This window comes from Eulemur rufifrons, chromosome 30 (assembly GCF_041146395.1).
Source record: "Eulemur rufifrons isolate Redbay chromosome 30, OSU_ERuf_1, whole genome shotgun sequence".
NCBI lineage: Eukaryota > Metazoa > Chordata > Mammalia > Primates > Lemuridae > Eulemur > Eulemur rufifrons.
This window is the reverse complement of record NC_091012.1, coordinates 81,551,327-81,574,001: the sequence shown is the minus strand read 5'-3', so window position 1 is coordinate 81,574,001 and position 22,675 is coordinate 81,551,327. Positions and strand designations below refer to the sequence as shown.

At 34.8% G+C, this 22,675-nt stretch overlaps 1 protein-coding gene across 1 annotated transcript in view; it reads right to left on the bottom strand.

Annotated features, from left to right (window-relative positions):
- Positions 1-14,395, bottom strand: part of HDX (highly divergent homeobox) — a 168,881-nt gene extending 154,486 nt beyond the window's left edge. Inside the window, exons 1-2 of the mRNA XM_069463959.1 lie at positions 14,249-14,395; positions 7,728-8,843 (exon numbers count right to left, since the gene is read on the bottom strand). Of these exons, the coding sequence (XP_069320060.1) occupies positions 7,728-8,843; positions 14,249-14,395 (1,263 nt within the window). The remainder of the gene's footprint in view (positions 1-7,727; positions 8,844-14,248) is intronic.
- Between the last annotated feature and the right edge of the window lie 8,280 nt (positions 14,396-22,675).

The following is a 22,675-nucleotide window of genomic DNA, read 5'->3' as shown; positions in this document are numbered from 1 at the left end:
AGGAAAGGACGCAACAAAAATAGAGAACTACAGACCAATTCTCTCATGAATATAGATGCAAAAATTTTCAATAAAATACTAGCAAATCGAATCCAAGTACTTATCAAAAAAATAATCCACCACGACCAAGTGGGCTTCATCCCAGAGATGCAGGGGTGGTTCAACATACGTAAATCAATAAATGTAATTCACCACATAAATAGAAGCAAAACCAAAAACCATATGATACTCTCATTAGATGCAGAAAAAGCATTTGACAAAATTCAACATCCTTTTATGATAAAAACGCTTAACAAAATAGGCGTAGATGGAACCTACCTAAAAATGATACGAGCCATATATGACAGACCCACAGCCAACATCATTCTGAATGGGGAAAAATTGAAAGCACTCCCACTTAGAACTGGAACCAGACAGGGCTGCCCACTGTCCCCATTACTTTTCAACATAGTATTGGAAGTCCTTGCGAGAGCTATCAGGCAAGAGAGCAAAATCAAGGGAGTCCAAATAGGGAAGGAAGGGATCAAACTCTCACTTTTTACTGACGATATGATGCTATCTCTGGAAAACCCCCAGGATTCAACCATGAGACTCCTGGAATTGATTAACGAATATAGCAAAGTCTCTGGCTACAAAATTAATATACACAAATCAGAGGCATTTATATATGCCAATAGCAGTCAATCGGAAAACCAAATTAAAGACTCAATACCCTTCAAAATAGCAACAAAGAAAATAAAAGATCTAGGTATATACCTAACTAAAGAGGTAAAGGATCTCTATAAGGAAAAGTATGAAACACTGAGAAAAGAAATATCAGAACTTGCAAATAGATGGAAAAATACACCATGCTCGTGGATCGGAAGAATCAACATTGTTAAAATGTCTATACTACCCAAACTGATCTACAGATTCAATGCAATCCCTATTAAATTACCAACATCATTCTTCACAGATGTGGAGAAAATAATTATACACTTTGTATGGAACCAGAGAAGACCCCGTATAGCAAAAGCAATTTTAAGCAATAAAAACAAAATGGGAGGTATTGATTTGCCAGACCTCAAACTATACTACAAGGCCGTGGTTCTTAAAACAGCCTGGTACTGGCACAAGTACAGGGACATAGACCAGTGGAACACAACAGAAAATCCAAATATAGAACCATCCTCATATAGTCACCTAATTTTTGACAAAGCGGGAAAGAATATACTCTGGGGACAAGAATCCCTATTCAATAAATGGTGCTGGGAGAATTGGTTAGCCACTTGTAGAAGACTGAAACAGGACCCACAGCTTTCACCTCTCACAAAAATCAAATCACGGTGGATAACAGACTTAAACCTTAGGCGTGATACAATCAGAATTCTAGAAGAAAATGTAGGAAAGACTCTTACAGACATTGGCCTAGGCAAAGAATTTATGAAGAAGACCCCCAAGGCAATCACAGCAGCAACAAAAATAAATGAATGGGACATGATTAAATTAAAAAGCTTCTGCACAGCCAAAGAAACAGTCCAGAGAATAAACAGACCACCTACAGAATGGGAAAAAATTTTTGCATACTACACATCAGATAAAGGACTGATAACAAGAATCTATTTAGAACTCAGGAAAATCAGCAAGAAAAAATCAAGCAACCCTATCAAAAAGTGGGCAAAGGACATGAATAGAAACTTCTCAAAAGAAGATATAAGAATGGCTAACAAACATATGAAAAAATGCTCAACATCCCGAATCATCAGAGAAATGCAAATCAAAACCACAATGAGATATCACTTAACCCCAGTGAGAATGGCCTTTATCAAAAAAACCCAAAACAACACATGTTGGCGTGGGTGTGGAGAGACAGGAACACTCATACACTGCTGGTGGGACTGCAAACTAGTGCAACCCCTGTGGAAAGCATTATGGAGGTATCTTAAACAGATTCAAGTAGACCTGCCATTTGACCCAGCAATCCTATTACTGGGCATATACCCAAAGGAAAAAAGGTCATTCTTTAACAAAGACACATTTACCTGAATGTTTATAGCAGCAGAATTCACAATAGCAAAGATGTGGAAACAACCCAAATGCCCATCAATACATGATTGGATTAGTAAGCTGTGGTATATGTATACCATGGAATATTACTCAGCTATAAGGAATGATGAAGATATGACATCTCTATGGTTCTCCTGGAGAGAATTGGAACCCATTATATTAAGTGAAGTATCCCAAGAATGGAAAAACAAGCATCACATGTACTCACCAGAAAATTGGTTTCCCTGATCATCACCTAAATACAAATCTGGGAACGACACCAATTGGATATCAGACTAAGGTGGGGGGTGAGGGAGGGGATGGGGGTATGCCTACACAATGAGTGCATTGCGCACTGTTTGGGGAGTGGTAACACTTGAAGGTGCTGACTCGGGAAGCGGGCAGTGGGGAAGGGAGGGATATATACCTACATGATGGGTGCAATGCACACGACCTGGGGAACAGACACACCTGGAGCTCTGACTTGGGGGGAAAGGTGGTACATGGGCAACGTATGTAACCTGCAATTCTGTATCCCCCATAACAAGATGAAATAAAAAATAAATAAATAAATAAATAAAGAGATGAATGGACAAAGAAAATATTTGATATGGTATGTGAACTTACATATATGTGTGTGTATACACACACACACATACACACACATGCACACACACAGTTGGATACTATTCAGGCTATGAACGACCAAGTGGGCTTCATCCCAGAGATGCAGGGATGGTTTAACATACGCAAATCTATAAATGTAATTCACCACATAAATAGAAGCAAAAATAAAGACCATATATGATCCTCTCAATAGATGCAGAAAATAAGGAGATGCTGCCATCTGTAACAACATGGACGAATGTGGAGCACATTATGCTAAGTGAAATAATACAGACAAGTAAAGACAAATACTGATAATCTCATTTATGTATGGAATCTGAAAAAATCAAACTCATAATATTATAAAAGAGAGTAGAGTGGTGGTTATTTAGGGGCTGAAGATGGGGGGGAGGAGAGATTGGTCAAAGGGTACATATTTTCAGTTATAATCTAACTAAGTTATAAACTAAATAAGTTCTGCAGACCTAATGTACAGTATGGTGATTTTAGTTAATAATAATGTATTGTATGCTTGAAATTCGTTAAGAGAGCAGATCTCAAGGTTCTCACCACACATATAAAAAGTAGTAACTATGTGAGAAGATGGACATGTTAATTTGCTTGTGATAATCATTTCCCTATATATGTATATCAAGTCATCATGCTGTACATTTTAAATACAATGTTTATTAGTCAATTATACCTCAGTAAAGCTGGAAAAAATAAAGATAATATCAGCCAGCCCACCCAGCTGTTAACCAGAAGTACAGTTTCTGAAAAAAATCAATAAAGTAAGGTTTCTACTAAGACAAATAGTGGTCCCACAAAAGCCAATGTGAAGATTTAAAAACTTTAGTGCATTTATTGCAAAATGCAATTAAGCAAAAATCCAGTGTACAAATAAATATTGGGCTGCTTCTTGGATATATGAAAAAAAAAGTAGCCAGAGCATTCATCATCATAATTGAGTGATATTGTTCTATTAATAAAGAAAAAATATATTAAAAAGCAATTCCATTTAAACTAGCAGCAAAAAAGTAATATACTTAGGAATAAATTTAACAGAAGAAGTACACAACTTGTCTACTTAAAAGTAGATAACATTGTTGAAAGAAATTAAAGATCTAATGAATGAAAAGACACACCTCATTCATGGATCAGAAGACATAGCATTATTAATATGAAGTATTAATACTTATTATAATATGGATGAATATTGAAAACATTATACTAAGTGGAAGAATTAGTCCCTAAAGGTCACATATGGTATGATTCCATTCATACTAAATATATAGAAAAGGTAAATCCATAGAGACAGATACTAGATTAGTAGTTTCCCAGTGCTGGAATAAGGGGTGTGGTGTGCTAATGGGTATGTGGCTCATTTTTTGAGGTGATGAAATGTTTTAAAATTAGATTGTGGTGCTGCCTGAACAATTCTGTGACTCTACTAAAAAACATTGAATTGTACACTTTTAATGTGTAAATTCTATATTATCTAAATTATATCTCAATACAATTGTTTAAAAATGATCCCTGCTAACTCTACCCACTCAACACAGATTACTATTACTTTTTAAAAACTTGCATACTTTCCTGAGAGTCATTTTGACCAAGTCATTTTGGTCTTCATTTTCCCTAGGTAAAAATAACATTTATGTTGGTTTAGGTTAGGGTGCCATGATGTTTAAAGTTTCTACAACTATTAAATTTTCATGTATATATTTTTAAAAGCACTGAAGTCCACAAGTTCTGAAGAAGGTTGGAATATATTACTAAGGCACTTTTACTAATGGGAATATATTGTACTTATAAAGTGCTTTTTAAAGGAAGTTCAAGTGCTCTGCTTCTATTCATTCTTAAGACCTTATGAAGTCCATAAGAGATGGGAATGCAGTTAGTTATCAAGCCACAATAATAATTGAGACAATAAGTCCTGTATTTATAGCACTTGTCTTCCAAAATGCTTCAATATCTTCACATAGATGAAGATAATAAACTTTAATCACAGCAGCACTCTTATGATAAATAGGTGGTCTGACATAGAGGTAATATAAAAAGTGAATAGCAACTTTGGAGAGAGACCAATATGGTTGCAATCTGGCCCCATGAGTGAGGTTAGCCTGGAGAATTTTTGAAATGGAACTGGGCTGTGATATCCTGGTATAGTCACATTCTGCCCGTTACCTTAATACCACTTCAACCCTTGATATGGTATCTCCAAGAGGCTCCAAACCAGAGCTGATTTCAACTTCTTAGTATCCTCTAGGATTACCTCAATTCATACTCATTCTCCTAGGTAGCTTGGAACTAGACTACCCTCAAGAAATAGGATCTCAGCTTGAAGATAACTACTATAGCAGAGAAAAGAGGCAGATATCTGTTATATAGCCCCAAGGTCAGAAACCCAAGAGGCTTTCTTGCTTGCTTGCAGGTTCATAGCTAGAAAGTTGTCAAGATGACCATTGGTTCTACAGTAAGTCCAACAGTGTGGGTGACAAAGATTCATCAAAACCTTGGAGGGTGACCTCCAGTGATTCCACTTTCCCCCACTGCCTTGGTTTTCTCAAATATCAACTAACTAAAAGCAAGGTGAGGCAAAGTGATGCCCCAAGGCTTCTCTGCAAACACTCTCCATCATAATGTCTCAAGTTAAGTTGGCTAGAGGAGGTCTGGTATAGTATAAATAGGAATACACGGGCCTTTTATAATGGTGAAGGTGATAGCTGACCTCCAGTCTTCTCTCAGCCAGTACTACTACATGCTATTTCTTCCTCAATTGCCCTGTGAAAATTGAGGGCTCTGAAATATTTTACTTGAAATGGAATGTAAATGAGACCTGGACTAGCAGAGTTTCATTAATGTTCTAGCTACAAGTTCATATGCATAAGAAAGTTTATGTACCAAGGAAAGTACGAAGATATTTGTGCAGATTGTATCACTTCATGTCACAACATTCCTGTGAAGTAGGCGCTATTAACCACATTGTACAAATGAGGAAACTGTTACACAGAGAGATTAAGTTACCAGCATGAAGTCACACAAGTAGAAAGTGGTAGATCCTGGATTTGAATCCAGGTTTGTCCAGGCTGTAAGCCCATGCTCTAAATTGTTATGTCAGGTTGTCTTTCTTGTAAGAAGATTACTATTCATAAAACAGTTGCTAAGTTTTATTGCATTCAAAGGTTCTTTTATAAGAAAAACAAATTTAATTTCTTCAAAAGTTCTGTCAGAAAATAAATAGAGACTATAAAAAAGTAAAATTACAAGTTAAATTATCCTTAAGGGAGTGGTGGGTTTGTGAAAAGTTACAAATTATATGCTGCATTCTCAGGCTTCCTAGTAAGTCAAATAGAGTTGAAATAGTTATGGTGTATGGTAAAGTAGAAAAAATAGATGAATAATAAATTTCTGATGTGGACTACTGTTGTTTACTAGCTATGTGATCCTAGACAAGCAATTTAAAATATGGATAATATGCTTGTTTGTCCAAATCATTATGAAGATTAAATGAGATGGGGTATATGAAGTGACTGATGGTACCTGGCACGTGGTAGGCCCTCAACAATTGGTAAATGTTATTGTTATTGCTATTACTAATAACAACTCTGAAGGGGTAAAGAAGTACAAAAGAGTAAGTGAATGGAAGAGGATGGGTTGGGGAGGATCTTAATGTTATCATTAATTGTCACTTTAAGCATACTTTAGTAAAGAGAAAACACAGAAAAATGAGTCAATTCTCAATAAGGAATGATCATTAATGATGATGATGGAGCTCTTCTTGTGTTAGGACCAGGTGCCACAGGGATACTTCTTATACTGTGTTATTGCTTTTCATTTTGAAGCAGGGAGTAGTAAGGTGGAGGAAGTTTAAAGAGGATGGTTCCTTAAATTGGTGAGAACACCCTGAAAATATCTTAAATCCAGATAAACTGTAGGTATTGTGGTTAAGCAGACAGCCCAGCCATTAGCAAAGAAAAATGGCAGACACTTGTGTCCTGCTATTCAAATTCTCTAAAGCAGATTTTTCAAAGGGAAGATCTATGGCTTTAAGAGATGTTCTGTGTTAAGCTTATCCCTTACTGTTAAAGTGATTATTTGAAACACATCTGAATAATTCAATATGTGAAAAAGTAATTATACCTATTTTGTACACAGGTCTAAAGTTGCTTTAATTCTTACTCTGAATGTCTTTATAAACATTTTTTAAAACTATCCAATTAATGTCTCAATTATTTTTATTTTTTTATTATTTTATGTCAGCATATTATGGGGGTAAAAATGTTTAGGTTACATATATTGCCTTTGCTCCACCTGAGTCAAAGCTTAAAGTGTGTCCATCCCCCAGATGATACACACCACACCCATTAGGTGTGAATATACCCATCCCCTTCTCCCCCCTCCCATCTGCCCGACACCCAATGAATGTTACTACTATATGTGCACTTAAATCATCAGGGAAATGCAAATCAAAACCACAATGAGATATCACTTATCTCCAGTGAGAATGGCCTTTATCAATAAAATTCCTAATATAATAAATGTTGGCGTGGATGTGGAGAGATAGGAACACTCACTTAATATTTTAATATAGCATTTACTTTTGGAAAAAGCAGTTGGTTTAAATAACTCAGGTTCTGACTTCTCAGGCATCTAAAGAAATGATTGAATTGCCTGGCTATGTACCCAGGGAAGGCAACACTCATCTAGTGACATCTCCCCAAAATGCAAACAAAAACCATTACAGGAATAATCTATGTTAAAGAGGATATGGCTAGTCAATTTAACCCTATTTTAATGATTGGAAATGCCATGCTTCCCATAAAGCTACCATTTCCTGAACAAAATCATTTTAAATGTCAGGGGGAATCTTCCATGTTATAAAAATAACTATGTTCCATGGGAAAAATGTTTCATCATTTTTAAACACAACAAAGAAAGCATGAGATTCTTCAAGGAATTGACCCCAAGCCACTCAGGTTGAAGCAGAAATTTCAAATTACTTTAAAATATGAATTAAGTGATCCAGGTCCCAAGTCTAATTTGGTATAAACACAGTTTTTTTTTAACTTTTATAAAATAAGTTTATACATTACCTGGTAATTATTTTGGTTTTGTGATAATCTCAATTGGTTTGATGATGCAAAATGTGGAGAAAAATTACTCCGTGATGGATTTGTATTACTGTACATTGTACTTGATGCTGTATGTAATGAGGTCCGTGGTGTCAAATGGTAGTCTCTGTTTTGATAAAGTAAGTTGTCTGACAAATCTCTAATATTCACCATTTGTGAATTTGGCATATTTCTTCCTGGCCCAGGCAAGGTTGTACTTTGGTTCTCAGCTCGAAGGGAACTGCCACTTTCATAAAATCTCGAATAGCTTGGTATCTGTGCTCCCATCGATGCCAATTCTTCCTCTCTGGCATATTCATCCTCAGCATCTCCAGTCTCCATTGCAATGGACAAATAAGCTCCTTCTGCTGAGAAAGGCTTCTGTGGGGCATTTCCTCCCAGAATTCTCTGGGGGTAATCACTAACTGCCAATGAAAACACTTCACGGATTTCCAAATTTTGTGTTCTACAGTAAGGATCTCTAATAGTTGGCTTTTGTCCACATAAATTATGTGATGCCGGACCCGTGTATTCAGGCTTATATGCCCTTTGAATCCCAACTGGTTCAATTTTGCAAGGTCGGTGGCACACAGATGGCTTTTGAGGTACTGTCATTTCAGAAGCTTGCACTGAAGAGCTTCCATAGTTTTTCTTTGTGTGATTGAATACTGAGTTTCCAGCATTTAGCACACTTGTCTGTCTTGACAAAATAATTGTTTTTTCACCTAGGAGCAGGGAGGCATTTTTACAGTGTGCTACTTGTCTTTGGACAGGAATGTGTAACTGAAATTCAGTATCACTTTTACTGGCTGTTTTCTGAATAGGGATTTTATGTGCTTCTGCAATTTGTGTATTTGTATGTTTGGTCGTTCCTTGCCTACTTGATGAACTGGCTGGACTGTATATGCCAGTTACAATGACATCATTATTGGCAGGTGTCCAAGAAGACTGTTGGCTTGAGGGTCGAGAAATATTAACCACATTTCTGACTGTGATGTCTGGAGCTACCAAAGAGGTACCGGAAACAGTTCCTGTTGTTGCTGTTCCTGATTCAGAATTCTTACTACTCATTTTTCTTCTCTTATTTCCAACCCACGTCTGGAAGAATAAAAAATGTTATTATGAAAATATCTTAACAATAAATCAAGAAAAAGCAATTTCTGAGTGATATAGTCTCATTTGTCGTAGAACCAAAGCCTACACAAAGGTAAAAAAAAAAGATACAATAAAAGAAAAAGAAACTAAAGTATAAGGGCAAAGATGATTAAAGACTCACACTTAATAAATATCTAGGAACCTTGAGAACAGAATTTATTATTGGTCCTCCTCAAAACCCATCCAATGTATATAATACGTATCAAAACTTAAAAATGTTTATATCCTATAACCTAGTAAATACAGTTGTGGTAATTTATCCAAAAATAATCACAGATGTAGACAAAGTCATATGCAATGATGTTTACCATATATATATTTATAATAGTGAAAAACTAGAAGCATATTAAAGGTAGGCTATTTAATATTAGAAAATGCCCATAGTATTGTTAAACAAGCATACATTTGCAATAGTAAGGTTCAGTGACTTCTATTGTATGATTATATCATAACAAAATATTCATTATTATAAACCGTATTGCAATACACCTCATACATGCATCTCTGTGCTGTTGATCTGTTAGACTGTAATACTAGAAGGGAAAATTCTAGGCTCTGCTATTTTTAAAGCGACCTCCAAGGTATGAGTTCTGGTTTCCTCACACTCTCACCAAAGTTTACATTATCTCTTTGTAGTCTTTACTAGTCCAGTAGTTAATAAAAGGTATATAATTGCTATTTTTATTTGAATTTTTATGGTTACAATATGACTTTGATAGAATTGCTCCTCCATTACCTTTACTCATTTTTATATTGGGGTGTTTGTCTTTTTAAATTGATTTGTAAGAGTAATTATCTACTAAAGATAATAACACTTTGTCAAAAGTTACAAATATTTTTCAGCTTATCATTACTTTATGGTAGTTATATTATTCCTTATACTTTTTTATACTTACCAAATTTTACATAATATATATTATTTTATAAACATAAAAAAGTTATTAATAAAAATAATATCAGTGGTTGGCATTTAGAATTTGATTACAAAATACACACTTTTATATAAGTAATTTATTATAATTATCTTAGTATTATTGCCCTGAGTCATGGTTCCTAAAATATACAATTGCAATAAGAAATATTATGTTCCATAATGTGATTACTAAACTTTATTTATATACCATGATTATTCCAAAATTCACACCATATTATAAGCTACCAAAACACATTAAACTATTAAAAATTAAACAAAATAAATGAATAAACAAAAACTTTTAAATGAACTAGTCTTGGACAAACACGGTGCAAGGTATATTTGTTTAACTTTTGTGTGAATGTGTTTTTGAAAGTCATATAAATTATCCAATTTTCAGTGTTTATTGTACAAAGTATATTTATACAATGTACAATTATATACAATATTAATGTTGCTGTAATACTGTAAATAAAAGCTTGCATGTACTGGATCCCCATTATGTGTTATTTATACATATTACTTCCTTTGCTAGATGTTTTTCTTTAATTGTATAAATCAACAAATCTGAGGTTCAGAAATATCAAGTAGCTTGTGAAAGGATATCCTGGTAGCAAGTGGCAGAGCAAATATTCAAAGCCAGTTCTACCTCACTTCAAAGCATTCTTCTTCCACTGCTGCACATATAGAGGTTGGAAACTCCTGAAATAGTCATCTCTATTGGCCATTTTATTTTTATAATTATTATTTCTCCCATAAAGAAAATGTTCCAGAAACTGGGATGCTTCATTTTGCTTCACGTGAGGCAGTGGGAATTTTAAATTCACTCTGATTTACTTTCATGAAACAACAGGAGTGATAACTAGAAGTGGAAGGACATATGGATATAAATGTCACAGAAGACAGGAGAGAATAACTAAATGGTTTAAAGTATATACTTGAGAAATATATTTTTAAAAATGTAAAAAGATGAATTTTACAAATATTCAAAATAAGTTGCATATTAAGGCTTTTCAAGGAAAAAATCTGTAGGAAGTATATTTGTATATAATTTTTACAAAAATATATAAGGGTCCCATTAAAAATAAACTTTTAATGGGAAAGCACAGTGAATTGGTAAAATTTGAATTCAAGAACTCCTACATTTGGATGGAAGTTCTGGGCCATTTTTCCAAAACATAAGCACTTAACCTACTGTGTTTTCATCACACAATACCTACCTTAACTCAGGAAGTTTGAGTGATCTTAGTACATTGCAAATTTGTGGCTTACTTACATAGTTTTATAGTTTATACATATATATTATATATAGTCATGTAGTTTACTATATATTTGTATTATGTATCCATCAAAAAGTAAAATTCTGTAGAATAATATCCCTGTATATATGAAACTCAGCTATCTAGAAACCTAGCAACCTCACTTGTCCAGAACACAGCCAAAACAGATGACACAAGATCCACGTACTTCACTAATAGGACAACCTCTAACTTTAAAACCCACTTTCTCTAATTTTATACATAGTTTAAACAAATTTGATAATGCAATCTACAACAAATTGGAAATAACAAAATAGAAGGGGCACTGGTGATAGAGGTTGCTGTTGGCAAGCACCTTGATAGTACCCCAACAAAGAATGTTCACTAACATTGCTCACTACAAGGAAGAAAGGGAAAACATAACAAAACTGATGTGAAAAATCACTAAATAGCCGTCTAGGGTTCTTTAACAAGAGAGAAATTAACCCCACATACCTTATCAAGTTGTGAACATTATTTTATAGCACAGTATAATCATTGATTTCCATAATGAAAACCTCGAGTCAAAAAGTAAGGGCTTAATTATTTTCCATATTCTCAACAGAAGAAAAGTAGGTAAGTATATAAGAAATGTTTATTTTTAAAATGTTTAAAATAAAGAAATTTCATTGCCTGAAGTTTCCTAATAACCAAATTAAATTTTACTAAAAGTTGTTCTGTTATAGGATTCAAAATTTACCAATGCTTATAAGATGTAAATGATTCTCCTTGTAAATGCCTCATTGATGATAAAAAAATGAGTCAAACAAAATCAATATGATGAGAATTGGGGGTTAGGAACTAACAAAACTATTCTACATAGGAAAAAAAAAACAGAAAAAAAGTCATTTGAGTCATCAATTCTTGGTATCCATAAAATTCTCTTTCAGTTCTCTCAGAAATTCACTGTCTCTAAACCTCTTTTCCGTTTTCTATACCTCTTTCTGTTTCCCTAGTCCTTTACCCCACTAAATTTATTTTTGCTTGGATGTTTTAACGTTTTAAGTTTTCGTTACATTGGAATCAAGTTCCTAATACAGTAGAACTTGAGTTCTTTTAAGGAAAACACAACAAATATTACACTAAAAATAATAAGGAAAGGCCTCTTTCAAGGAGAACATATATATCTAGCAAAATATCAGTGGCAGGGTAGTGAAGTTATGGAATGGTGAGTCTTCAGACAACTCTCTTTTCCTGAAACTGGAAAAGCTATCAAAACTGCATTGGGATTTAGATTAGGAAGACTGACTTTCTGTACAATTTATACTCTCCTGGAATGGAGATAATGAATCTGTTTTATACAATTTCTTAAAACATAACATTTGACTTGTAATGTTACATTTTAAGAATTTATATCATTCATTCCCATTGTTTCTTTTAGATTTTTACACCATCTGGAGCATAAATTTAAATCTCTGTATTTTGACACTCTCAATATTCAAGCACAGTCAAATAAGTTATGAGGGAAAGATTGTGGTAACAAATTGGAAATATGAAAGATAATAGCCTACAATGCAGCTGCCTGGGAAAGCTTTTTACTTTAAGGTAATGGTAAGATAAAAGGAAGAAAAAAACAGAGGAAATTACTGCAGAAAAAACTGAGTTAGTACTTATGAAATGCAAATATCAACTTGAAATAGTATACACTTTTATATTACTCTTTCTAAGACAATTAAATATTTTCCTGGGAAGTTTAGTAAAGATATTTCAAATAGGCCACTTAGAGGTATCAATAGTAGATATTCTTACGCAGATCTGAGCATGATGGTTGGTTTCAGCAAATAAGAAACAGATATCCTAGATATTTTCCCCTAGAATTGGTGTCATTTAATTCCCTATTTGCAAGTGAATATATCCTTTAGTCTTTAAGAAATGCATTTTCCAAAGAATTTTTCTTAGAAAGAGATTTTTACCTTTAGAGCCTTCGAAGGTATAAGCAACAGCAAACTAAACTTAAAATAACATGTCCTGGCCGGGCGCGGTGGCTCACGCCTGTAATCCTAGCACTCTGGGAGGCCGAGGTGGGCGGATCGTTTGAGCTCAGGAGTTGGAGACCAGCCTGAGCAAGAGCGAGACCCCATCTCTACTAAAAATAGAAAGAAATTATATGGACAGCTAAAAATATATATAGAAAAAATTAGCCGGGCATGGTGGTGCATGCCTGTAGTCCCAGCTACTCGGGAGGCTGAGACAGGAGGATCCCTTGAGCTCAGGAGGTTGAGGTTGCTGTGAGCTAGGCTGACGCCACGGCACTCTAGCCTGGGCAACAGAGTGAGACTCTGTCTCAAAAAAAAAAAAAAAAACATAAATAACATGTCCTTTCTATATCCCAAATTAGTCTAATGAATGCCAATGATGGGAAAGTTGCTAATCTTTGAATGACTAAGGTTTCACACCAAGAGGATTTGTAGCATGTTCAAACAGACATGAAAGGACCTATGCATTCAATAAAATCTGTGACTAGTTCTGTTAGATCTATCTCTTGCCTCCTCTCTATCACCTTCTCATTTCCTTTCACAAATTTGTAGCAGCTCTTGATTTTTACAGCTGAATAACTATGATTGTCATGAAGAAAAATTTTCTCCCTTGGGATTTCTTGTCCCTTTCTCACTAACCCACTAAAATGCATGCATTTTACTTAGAAGCAGAAGGTATTCATAAAACAGACTAGGTTTTTCTAAAAACACAAAAATACTAAAGTTATAAATACCTGATGTAAAATTAAAATACAACAAAAATATGCTAGGTACACAGTATTCCCTCAGTCAATGCCTGTTTTATTGATCTCATTTAGGGGGGCTATAGCTACATTAATTTGGAATTTAAAGAAAGCATAAGATCAACAATTAATATTAAGGGTATTTATTAAAGAACTGAGCTTTATAAAGATATGTTTATACTGCAGTGGTTTTAGTGTTTTCAAGGTAATTATAGAAACAAATACATACTAAATGCTTAGCTCTATTTACCAAAAATTAGTATTGTGATACCAGAGAAATTAAGCTGTTTATAAGCTTATAAGCTTATAAGCTTTTAAGCTGTTACTGACTTCATATCCTGAGCAGTTTTTCTCATATTAAGAAAATATCACTTGTAATAAAAAGCTATACATTCAAGTGTAATACCTCAATACTTACCCTGACTACACTGAAGTCCAGTTTAGTCTCCTGTGCACACTGTAATATGAGCTGAAAGCAATTTTTACTTTGATTTGTCATTCCATTTTCGTAATAACGCTGTAAAATCCTTTGTTGTTCTACAGTAAATACAGAACGTAGATTCATCTAAAAATAAAAGAAGATACTCTGAAAATTGGAATAAAAATTTGGTATGTGTAGAATTGTACACTTTTGTTTTTTGATACAGTTTCAGTGCTTCCAAGCTGCAAGATTTCTTTAACTGAATTAATCCCCAGTAATGGGCAATAATTTGTGTGCTAAAGGGAGACAGAGTCTCACTGAAAAAATATGCGTAATGCAAACACCTATTGAATTTGTTCAGAAAAGGTACCAAGTTTAAAGACAAAAAAAAAAAAATAGAAAAGAAAAAGGAGGAAAGCACTTATCTAGTTAGTGTCAGTGCATGGAGAAAAAAAGGTTCTTTCACTGAAATAAATATTTATAACTAGTAAAGCCAGAGATGATGGTAGTCATACAAGGTCAATTACCAACAGGGCCATTCACTGTTCTTTGTCAAGCAAGGCATCTGGTATATGTCTTACAGACAGAAGCTGTGATCTGGAATAAAAAGGTGCTTTTATTTTTCCTCTTTCTGAAATAAAGGGGTTCTTTTTATATATTAAAAGAAAATCTCTCTTTAAAGCTTAAAAATAAACAGGAAGGTTTAATAAGTGTGAAAATTTCTTCGTTTTAGGAAATGCAATACTAACCAAAATAATTATTTTAATAATTATAGCATGTAAATCAAAATTCAAAATCACATGTGTTTTAATAAAAATAAACCATATGCAAACTATGCACCTTTTAATTAAATTGACACCATGAGAATCATACAAGATGAGTAAAAAAAAAAAAAAAAAACTTTTTAGTCTTTCCTGCCAAAAAACAAAATGTTTAATAATTAAGGGAAAACAGCTCTGTGAATCTAAAGAACAAAAAAGTCAAGTCAAATTCTATTTTAAAAAGGATGAATTCTAGTAGTGTACTTTATAAAGAACCCTTGAATTTGATTAAGGCAATTTCATGTTTTTGTTAAAAGTTGTCACACTGAAATTGTTAGTCCTAAAAGTTAACAGATATCAAAAAAAAAAAAAAAACTTTTCCCAAGGAAAGTGTCTCTTCAAAATTAGGAAAATAGCAACAACGAAACACTATAAGCCAAAGCAAACAGAAAACTTTCCAGTATATCCTATATGGAAACAAACAAGTACATTGACGTGGAAATAAAAAATAACTTCTCTTTTTCTGAATACTTTGAAAAATACAGCCATCTAATAAGGAAATGAAAGACAGTCACACAGCCATCCACTGAAATTTGTGCACCTGACTTTCTTTCTTGCCCACACAAGCATCTATTTCCCTATGCAATGTTAAGAGTACTAATAGGAGAAAATCAGATGTGGGAGAGGCACCAGGAAAGATGAGTAGAGTTTCTCCCTGAAACATCAGAGAAAAAGACCTGCACTAACTTTCTTTTTTTTTCAATTTCATAATATTACAGGAGTACAAACACTTTGATTACATATATTGCCTTTGCACCACCCAAGTCAGAGCTACAAGCCTGTCCATCCCCCAGAAAGTGTGCATCACACACATTAGGTGTGAATTTACCCATCCCCACCTCCCTCCTCCCAGCTGCCCAACACCTGATGAATGTTACTTCCATATATGCACATAAGTGTTGACCAATTAGTGCCAATTTAATGGTGAGTATACGTGGTGCTTGTTTTTCCATTTTTGTGCTAATTCACATAGCAGAATGGGCTCCAGCTCCACCCAGGATAATACAAGAGGTATTAGTTCACCATTGTTTTGTATGGCTGAGTAGTACTCCATGGTATACATATACCACATTTTATTAACCCACTCATGTACTGATGAGCACTTAGGTTGATTCTACATCTTTGCAACTGTGAATTGTGCTGCTATAGACATTCGCGTGCAGATGTCTCTGAGAACCCAGATATAAAACCATCTTCACACAGCCATTGTATCTTTGACAAAGCAGACAAAAACATACACTGGGGAAAAGGATCTCTATTCAATAAATGGTGCTGGGAAAATTGGATAGCCACATGTAGAAGGTACATGTAGAGGTACAGGATCCATACCTCTCACCTCTCACAAAAACCAACTCACAATGGATAACAGACTTAAACCTAAGACACTAAACCATAAGAATTTTAGAATAAAATGTTGGAAAAACTCTTACAGATATCAGCCTAGGCAAAGAATTTATGAAGAAGACCCCAAAAGCAATCACAGCATCAACAAAAACAAATAAATGGGACTTGATCAAATTAAAAAGCTTCTGCACAGCCAAGGAAACGATCACTACAGTAAACAGACAACCTACAGAATGGGAGAAAATATTTGCATGCTACACATCCAATAAAGGGCTGATAACCAGAATCTGTATAGAACTGAGGAAAATTAACAAGAAAAAAATCAAACAACCCCATTAAATAGTGGGCAAAAGACATGAACAGAAACTTTTCAAAAGAAGACAGATGGTCTTGTTGAATTGCTCAACATCACTAATCATCAGGGAAATACAAATGAAAACCACAATGAGATGTTACTTAACTCCAATGAGAATGATTTTTATCAAAAAGTCCCAAAATAACAAACGTTGGCATGGATATGGAGAGATAGGAACACTCATACACTGCTGGTGGGATTGCACAATAGTACAACTTCTGTGGAAAGAAATATGGAAATACTTCAAAGAACTAAAAACAGAACTACCTTTTGATCCAGCAATCCCACTAGTGGGTATTTACCCAAAGGAAAAAAAGACCTGCACTAACTCTCTGAAGGAGGTCTCATTCAAATACTCTAATGTGTAAGCCTAAACCTGACCAAATTTTCAAGGACGTTTGGACCAATGGGTAGAGATACTATCCATCAAAACAATTTTTACTATCATGGCTGCTAGCTTTCAGAGCAATTTGGGGTTCCTTTTCCTAAATAGTTCATCCACAATCTGGAGAAGATCCAGAATATGTAGGTCAAGTACCTGAAATACCTCATCTGGTGTGGATTTAGAAGCAAGGTACTTTGATAAGGGTTCTGAGGATGGTGGTAAACTCCAATTCACTAACACATAATCAGGGTAATAATGGCTCTGATCCTCCTCTGTATGGTTGTACCTACTGCAAAAAGCCTAGAGTGCAAGATATGAGTGATCACCAAGTGTGATGATATCTGTCCTAATAACATAGGAATGTTTTCCTATTGGCTGGCTGCAACTGTTACACTTATCTAAGTATGATATGAACCTTACAAAGCAGAGCAGGTCCTTACTTACCAGTATGAATAGCCAAATATAGGTGACTAAGTACTAAACAGATTCTGGATTCTACAACTCTGACAACAGACAAGCTGTGACCTTTTTAGGTTTCCCTTAAATTCAGTAGCAACAGCAGAAAGTCCACTTTGCTCAAGAGATCTATTTTTCTTTCAAATTATAGGAAGTTCATTCTTTACTGTGACAACTCCATATGAGTAAGATAACTGTCATTATTATCTCCATTCATCCTAGTTATCTTGGTCTATGAAATGGCAAGATACTGAACAACTGCACAGCCATCATTCGTAACAATTTGCAAAAAAAATAATCAGGAAGAGAGTTTTTAAAATATTCACTTTTAAAGCTTGGTTCTTATTTATTTGGAAGATAAAATGACAAGCTGTTGGTTGCCTGAGATTGAGGGCTGTTGGGTTGGGGTGGGGAGGGTGGCTGAATTACAGGATTAAGTACTGAAGTAATAACTCATTTGCCTTACCCCAAGATTTTTTAGTCTAATGCTATTTGCATTAATATATCATATTCAGGTCTTTCTCAGGTTTAGGGACTGAATGTTTTAATGAGGACTCTGATACATTGAGAAAAGATTAAATTCAGCTCAGTATGTTAGATGCAAGCAAGCTGAGCAATGAGTAAAACATTTTAGATTTGTTGCTTTAGAAGTACCTGAAAAATACAGCTTTTAGAAATGACTGCTTCCTTAGGGGTTCCAGATATCTAAGGCTATATATTCACATGGAGATATTTCAGATAAATTCCTATATACTGTAATACTCTTCTTATATATTTGATGCCATATTTAAAAGCAGCTCAGTGCCCTAATAATGCTCCAGCTGGTGAAAGCATTCTAAAAGTACCAAAAAAAAAAAATTATTCATACGTACTCATTCTTGAAAATGTTTATTTTAAAAATAGGATGAGTTGGCCAGGCACGGTGGCTTACTTCTGTAATCCTAGCACTCTGGGAGGCCAAGGCAGGTGGATTGTTTGAGCTCAGGAATTCAAGACCAGCCTGAGCAAGAGCAAGACCCCGTCTCTACTAAAAATAGAAAGAAATTATATGGACAGCTAAAAATATATATAGAAAAAATTAGCTGGGCATGGTGGCACATGCCTGTATTCCCAGCTACTCGGGAGGCTGAGGCAGAAGGATCTCTTGTGCTCAGCCTAAGAATACTGAGTTATAGAAATGCCCCTTGTATTTTTGGAGACAAGATTTGATTTGAGAAGTCAAATAAGGCTTTGCCTTAAAGAAAAATTAAATGTGTTAGTTCAAAAGCTGCCTTGCCTCAGGAGGGCTTCTCGTTGGTCAATAATAGCTGCACTTCAAAGAGACAGCTGTAAACTGGGCCTATGGTTCTCACCTGTTTTGAAAGACAAGACAGGCCTCTCCTAGAACCAAAAGGTTGCTGGAGCTGACAGACAAAGGAGATGAGAGCTGATCAAATAGATATGCTAATGCCCAAGCTGGGCCCAGATAGATATGCTAATGCCCAAGCTGGGCCCAGACGGAACCATGAGGTTAAAGTAATTAACACAAAGCACAGCTCAGATCATCTCTGTCCCCAAGAACACAATCACTGGAGCCAAGATGTCTCTGGTTTTTGCTAAAGTAATAGCCTTATCATAAAACTTAGAAGTTTGCCCGAAGATTTTGTAACTCATTGTTCCCCTAGATAGAGTTAATTAAAGGATCTGTAGTAGCCTTTTAGGAGACTTTGACTCTAAACCAAACTGCCTGTTAGTATGTAAATCCCATTGCCCTTGGCAACGGGAGCCTGTATCTATCTACCCTATAAAATACCTGTGTGGAGTTTCAGTCAGGGATATATTTTTTTGCAGGAGAGAAATATATCCATCTGGACACCCTCCTTTCATCTATTTTCATAAACCTTTACTTTATAAACCATATCTTTAGCTCTGTGTATTGTTATCATTATTTTATTTTTATTTCTGTTTCCTACAATTTTTTCATCCTTTGCGATGACCCCTGCCTGAGAGACCTGATCGGAAGAAAAAAACTTCTTTGTGGGGAGCGTAGCTAACTCCCTGCAAACTGGCATAGTCAACTTAGAGACCTGATTGGAAGAAAGAGAAAAACCTCTTTGCAGGGAACATAGCTAACTCCCCACAGCTTGAGCCCAGGAGTTTGAGGTTGCTGTGAGCTAGGCTGATGCCACGGCACTCTAGCCCAGGCAACAGAGTGAGACTCTGTCTCAAAAGAAAAAAATAGGATGAGTCCATAAAATCATCACCAATTCAAACACAATCTCTCCAATATTAAAAATTTGAATTTGTGGTAAGCCATTGATGTTTTTTTCTACAAAGAGTTGAGCCAAGTTTAATATGACACCGTGAATATCTATATCTTGGCCAATATATCTGTATTAACATTGTCCTTTTCATTATCATTATTATTCACTTTTAAATTTACATACAGCGAAATTCAATCCTTTTGATGTACAATTTAATGAGTTAAGACAGATATATATATATAGTCATGAAACCATCACCACAATCAAGACATAGAATAGCTCCATCACCCCCAAAATTTTATCTCATGCTGCCTCTTTATAATCAATCCCTCCAGCCACCCCAGCTCCTAGCAACCACTAATCTGTTCTTATAATTTTGACTTTTATGGACTACCATATAAATGGAATCATACAATATGTAGCCTCCTGTGTCTAGCTTTCTTCACTTAGTATACTGCATTTGAGATTAATCTGCGTTATTGTGTTTTATCAGTAGTTTGCTCCCTTTTTCTTAAAGAGTGGTATTCCATTGTATGAATGCACCAGAGTTAATCTTCATCCATTGAAGGACATGTGGGCTATTTCAAGTCCTTGGCTATTATGAATAAAGCTGTTAAGAACATTTGTATACAGGTTTCTGGGTGCAATTAAGTTTTCATTTCTCATGAGTAAATACCTAGAAGTGGGATTACTGGGTCACATGGTAAGTGCATATTTAACTGTATAGGTTGCTAAACTATTTTCAAAAGTGTCTATAAAAATTTGCATTTTTTTTTTGAGACAGAGTGTCACTCTGTTGCCTGTGCCAGAGTGCAGTGGTGTCATCATAGCTCACTGAACACTCAAGCTCCTAGGCTCAAGCGATCCTTCTGCCTCATCCTCCTGAGTAGCTGGGACTATAGGGGTATGCCACCACACTCGGCTAATTTTTCTATTTTTTTGTGGAGACCAGGTCTCCCTCTTGCTTAGCTGGTCTCTAACTCCTGCCTTCAAGAGATTATCCTGCCTTGGCCTTCCTAAGTGCTAGGAATACAGGCATCAGCCACCATGCCTCACTAAAATTTGCATTCTATGAACATTCAATGAAAGTTTCAGTTCCTTTACTTCCTCACCAGCATTTGTTATTGTCAGTTGTTTATTTTTTAAAAAAAATAGCCATGCTCATAGGTGAGTAATTGTATATTATTAATGTGGGTTTAATTTGTATTTCCCTAGTGACTAATGATGTTGAACATCTTTTAATATACGTATTTGCCATCCATATATCTTCTTTGTGGAAGCATCTTGTTCAAATGTTTCCCAAAATTTTTAATTGGGTTGTTTACTTATTATTGATTTTTGAGGGTTGATTATAAATTCTGGATACAAATCCTTTATCAGAAATGTGATTTAAAGGCTTCATCCCTGTCTGTAGCTTGTCTTTTTTTTTAATTAACAATGTATTTCACAAAGAAGCAATTTTTAATTTTGCTGAAGGCCAGTTTATCACTGTTTATATTTTCTAGTATGGATTGTGCTTTTTTATGGATTGTGCTTCAATTTGGCTATTCTACATTCTTTACATTCCTAAAAAAATTTTGGAATCAGTTTATCAATACCTACAAAAAATCCTGCTGGGATTATGACTGAAATTGTACTTATATTTCAGTTTAGAAAGAACTGGATTCTTAACAATATTGCATCTTCCAATTTAAGAATATGGTATATCTCTATAATTATTTAGATCATGTCTGATTTCTTTTACTATAGATTTATAGTTTTTAGCATACAGATTCAGCACATATTCAGTTTGGGGCAGGTTAAATAGTATATGGTATTTGTTTTTGTAATTTCCAATTCTCTGTTGCTAGTTTATTGACATACTATACAATTGATTTTGGTACATTTATTTTGTATTCTGCAACTTTGCTAAACTCACTTATTGGTTCCAGGAGTTTTTGGTTGATTGCTTGTTATTTTTTACAAAATGATGCTGCCCACAAACAGAGACAAGCTTATTTCTTCTTTGCCAATATGTATGTCTTTATTTCTCTATCTTGCCTTACTGCACTGGCTAGGACCTATAGTATGGTGTTTTAATAAGAGCTGGGAGAGTGGACATTCTTGCCTTATTCTTGATTTTAGAGGGAAAACATTAAGTCTTTCAGAATGAAAAGTGATTTTAGCTACAGGTTTTTCATACATGCCCTTTACCAGGCTAAGGAAATTCACTTTTATTAATTTGAGTTTTATTATTACTATTATCATTATTATGAATGGATATTGAATTTTGGAAAATATTTTTTTTTCCTACATCTATTGAGATTCTTATTCTTTAATCTCTTGATATGGTAAATTATGCTGATTGATTTTCAAACATTAAACCAGGTTTCCCTTCCTAGAATAAACTTTACTAGGTTGTGAAAAATTGTTCTTTTTTTATTGAGACAGTGTCTTATTCTATCACACAGGACAGAATGCAGTGGTGTCATCATAGCTCACTACAAACTCAAACTCCCGGGCTCAAGCAATCCTCCTGCCTCAGCCTCCTGAGTAGCTGGAACTACAAATGCTTGTCAAAATGACCAGCTAATTTTTCTATTTTTGTAGAGGTGGGGTCTCACTCTTGATCAGCTGGCCTGTAACTCCTGACCTCAAACAATCTTCCTGCCTGGGCTTTCCAAAGTGCTAGGATTATAGGCAGAAACCACCATGCCAGCCCGTTCTTTTATATATTATTTAATTTGATTTGCAAATACTTTGTTGAGAATTTTTCAGTCTCTTTTTGTGAGGGATATTTGTAGTTTTCTTTTCTTGCACTGTATTTGGTTTTGGTATTAG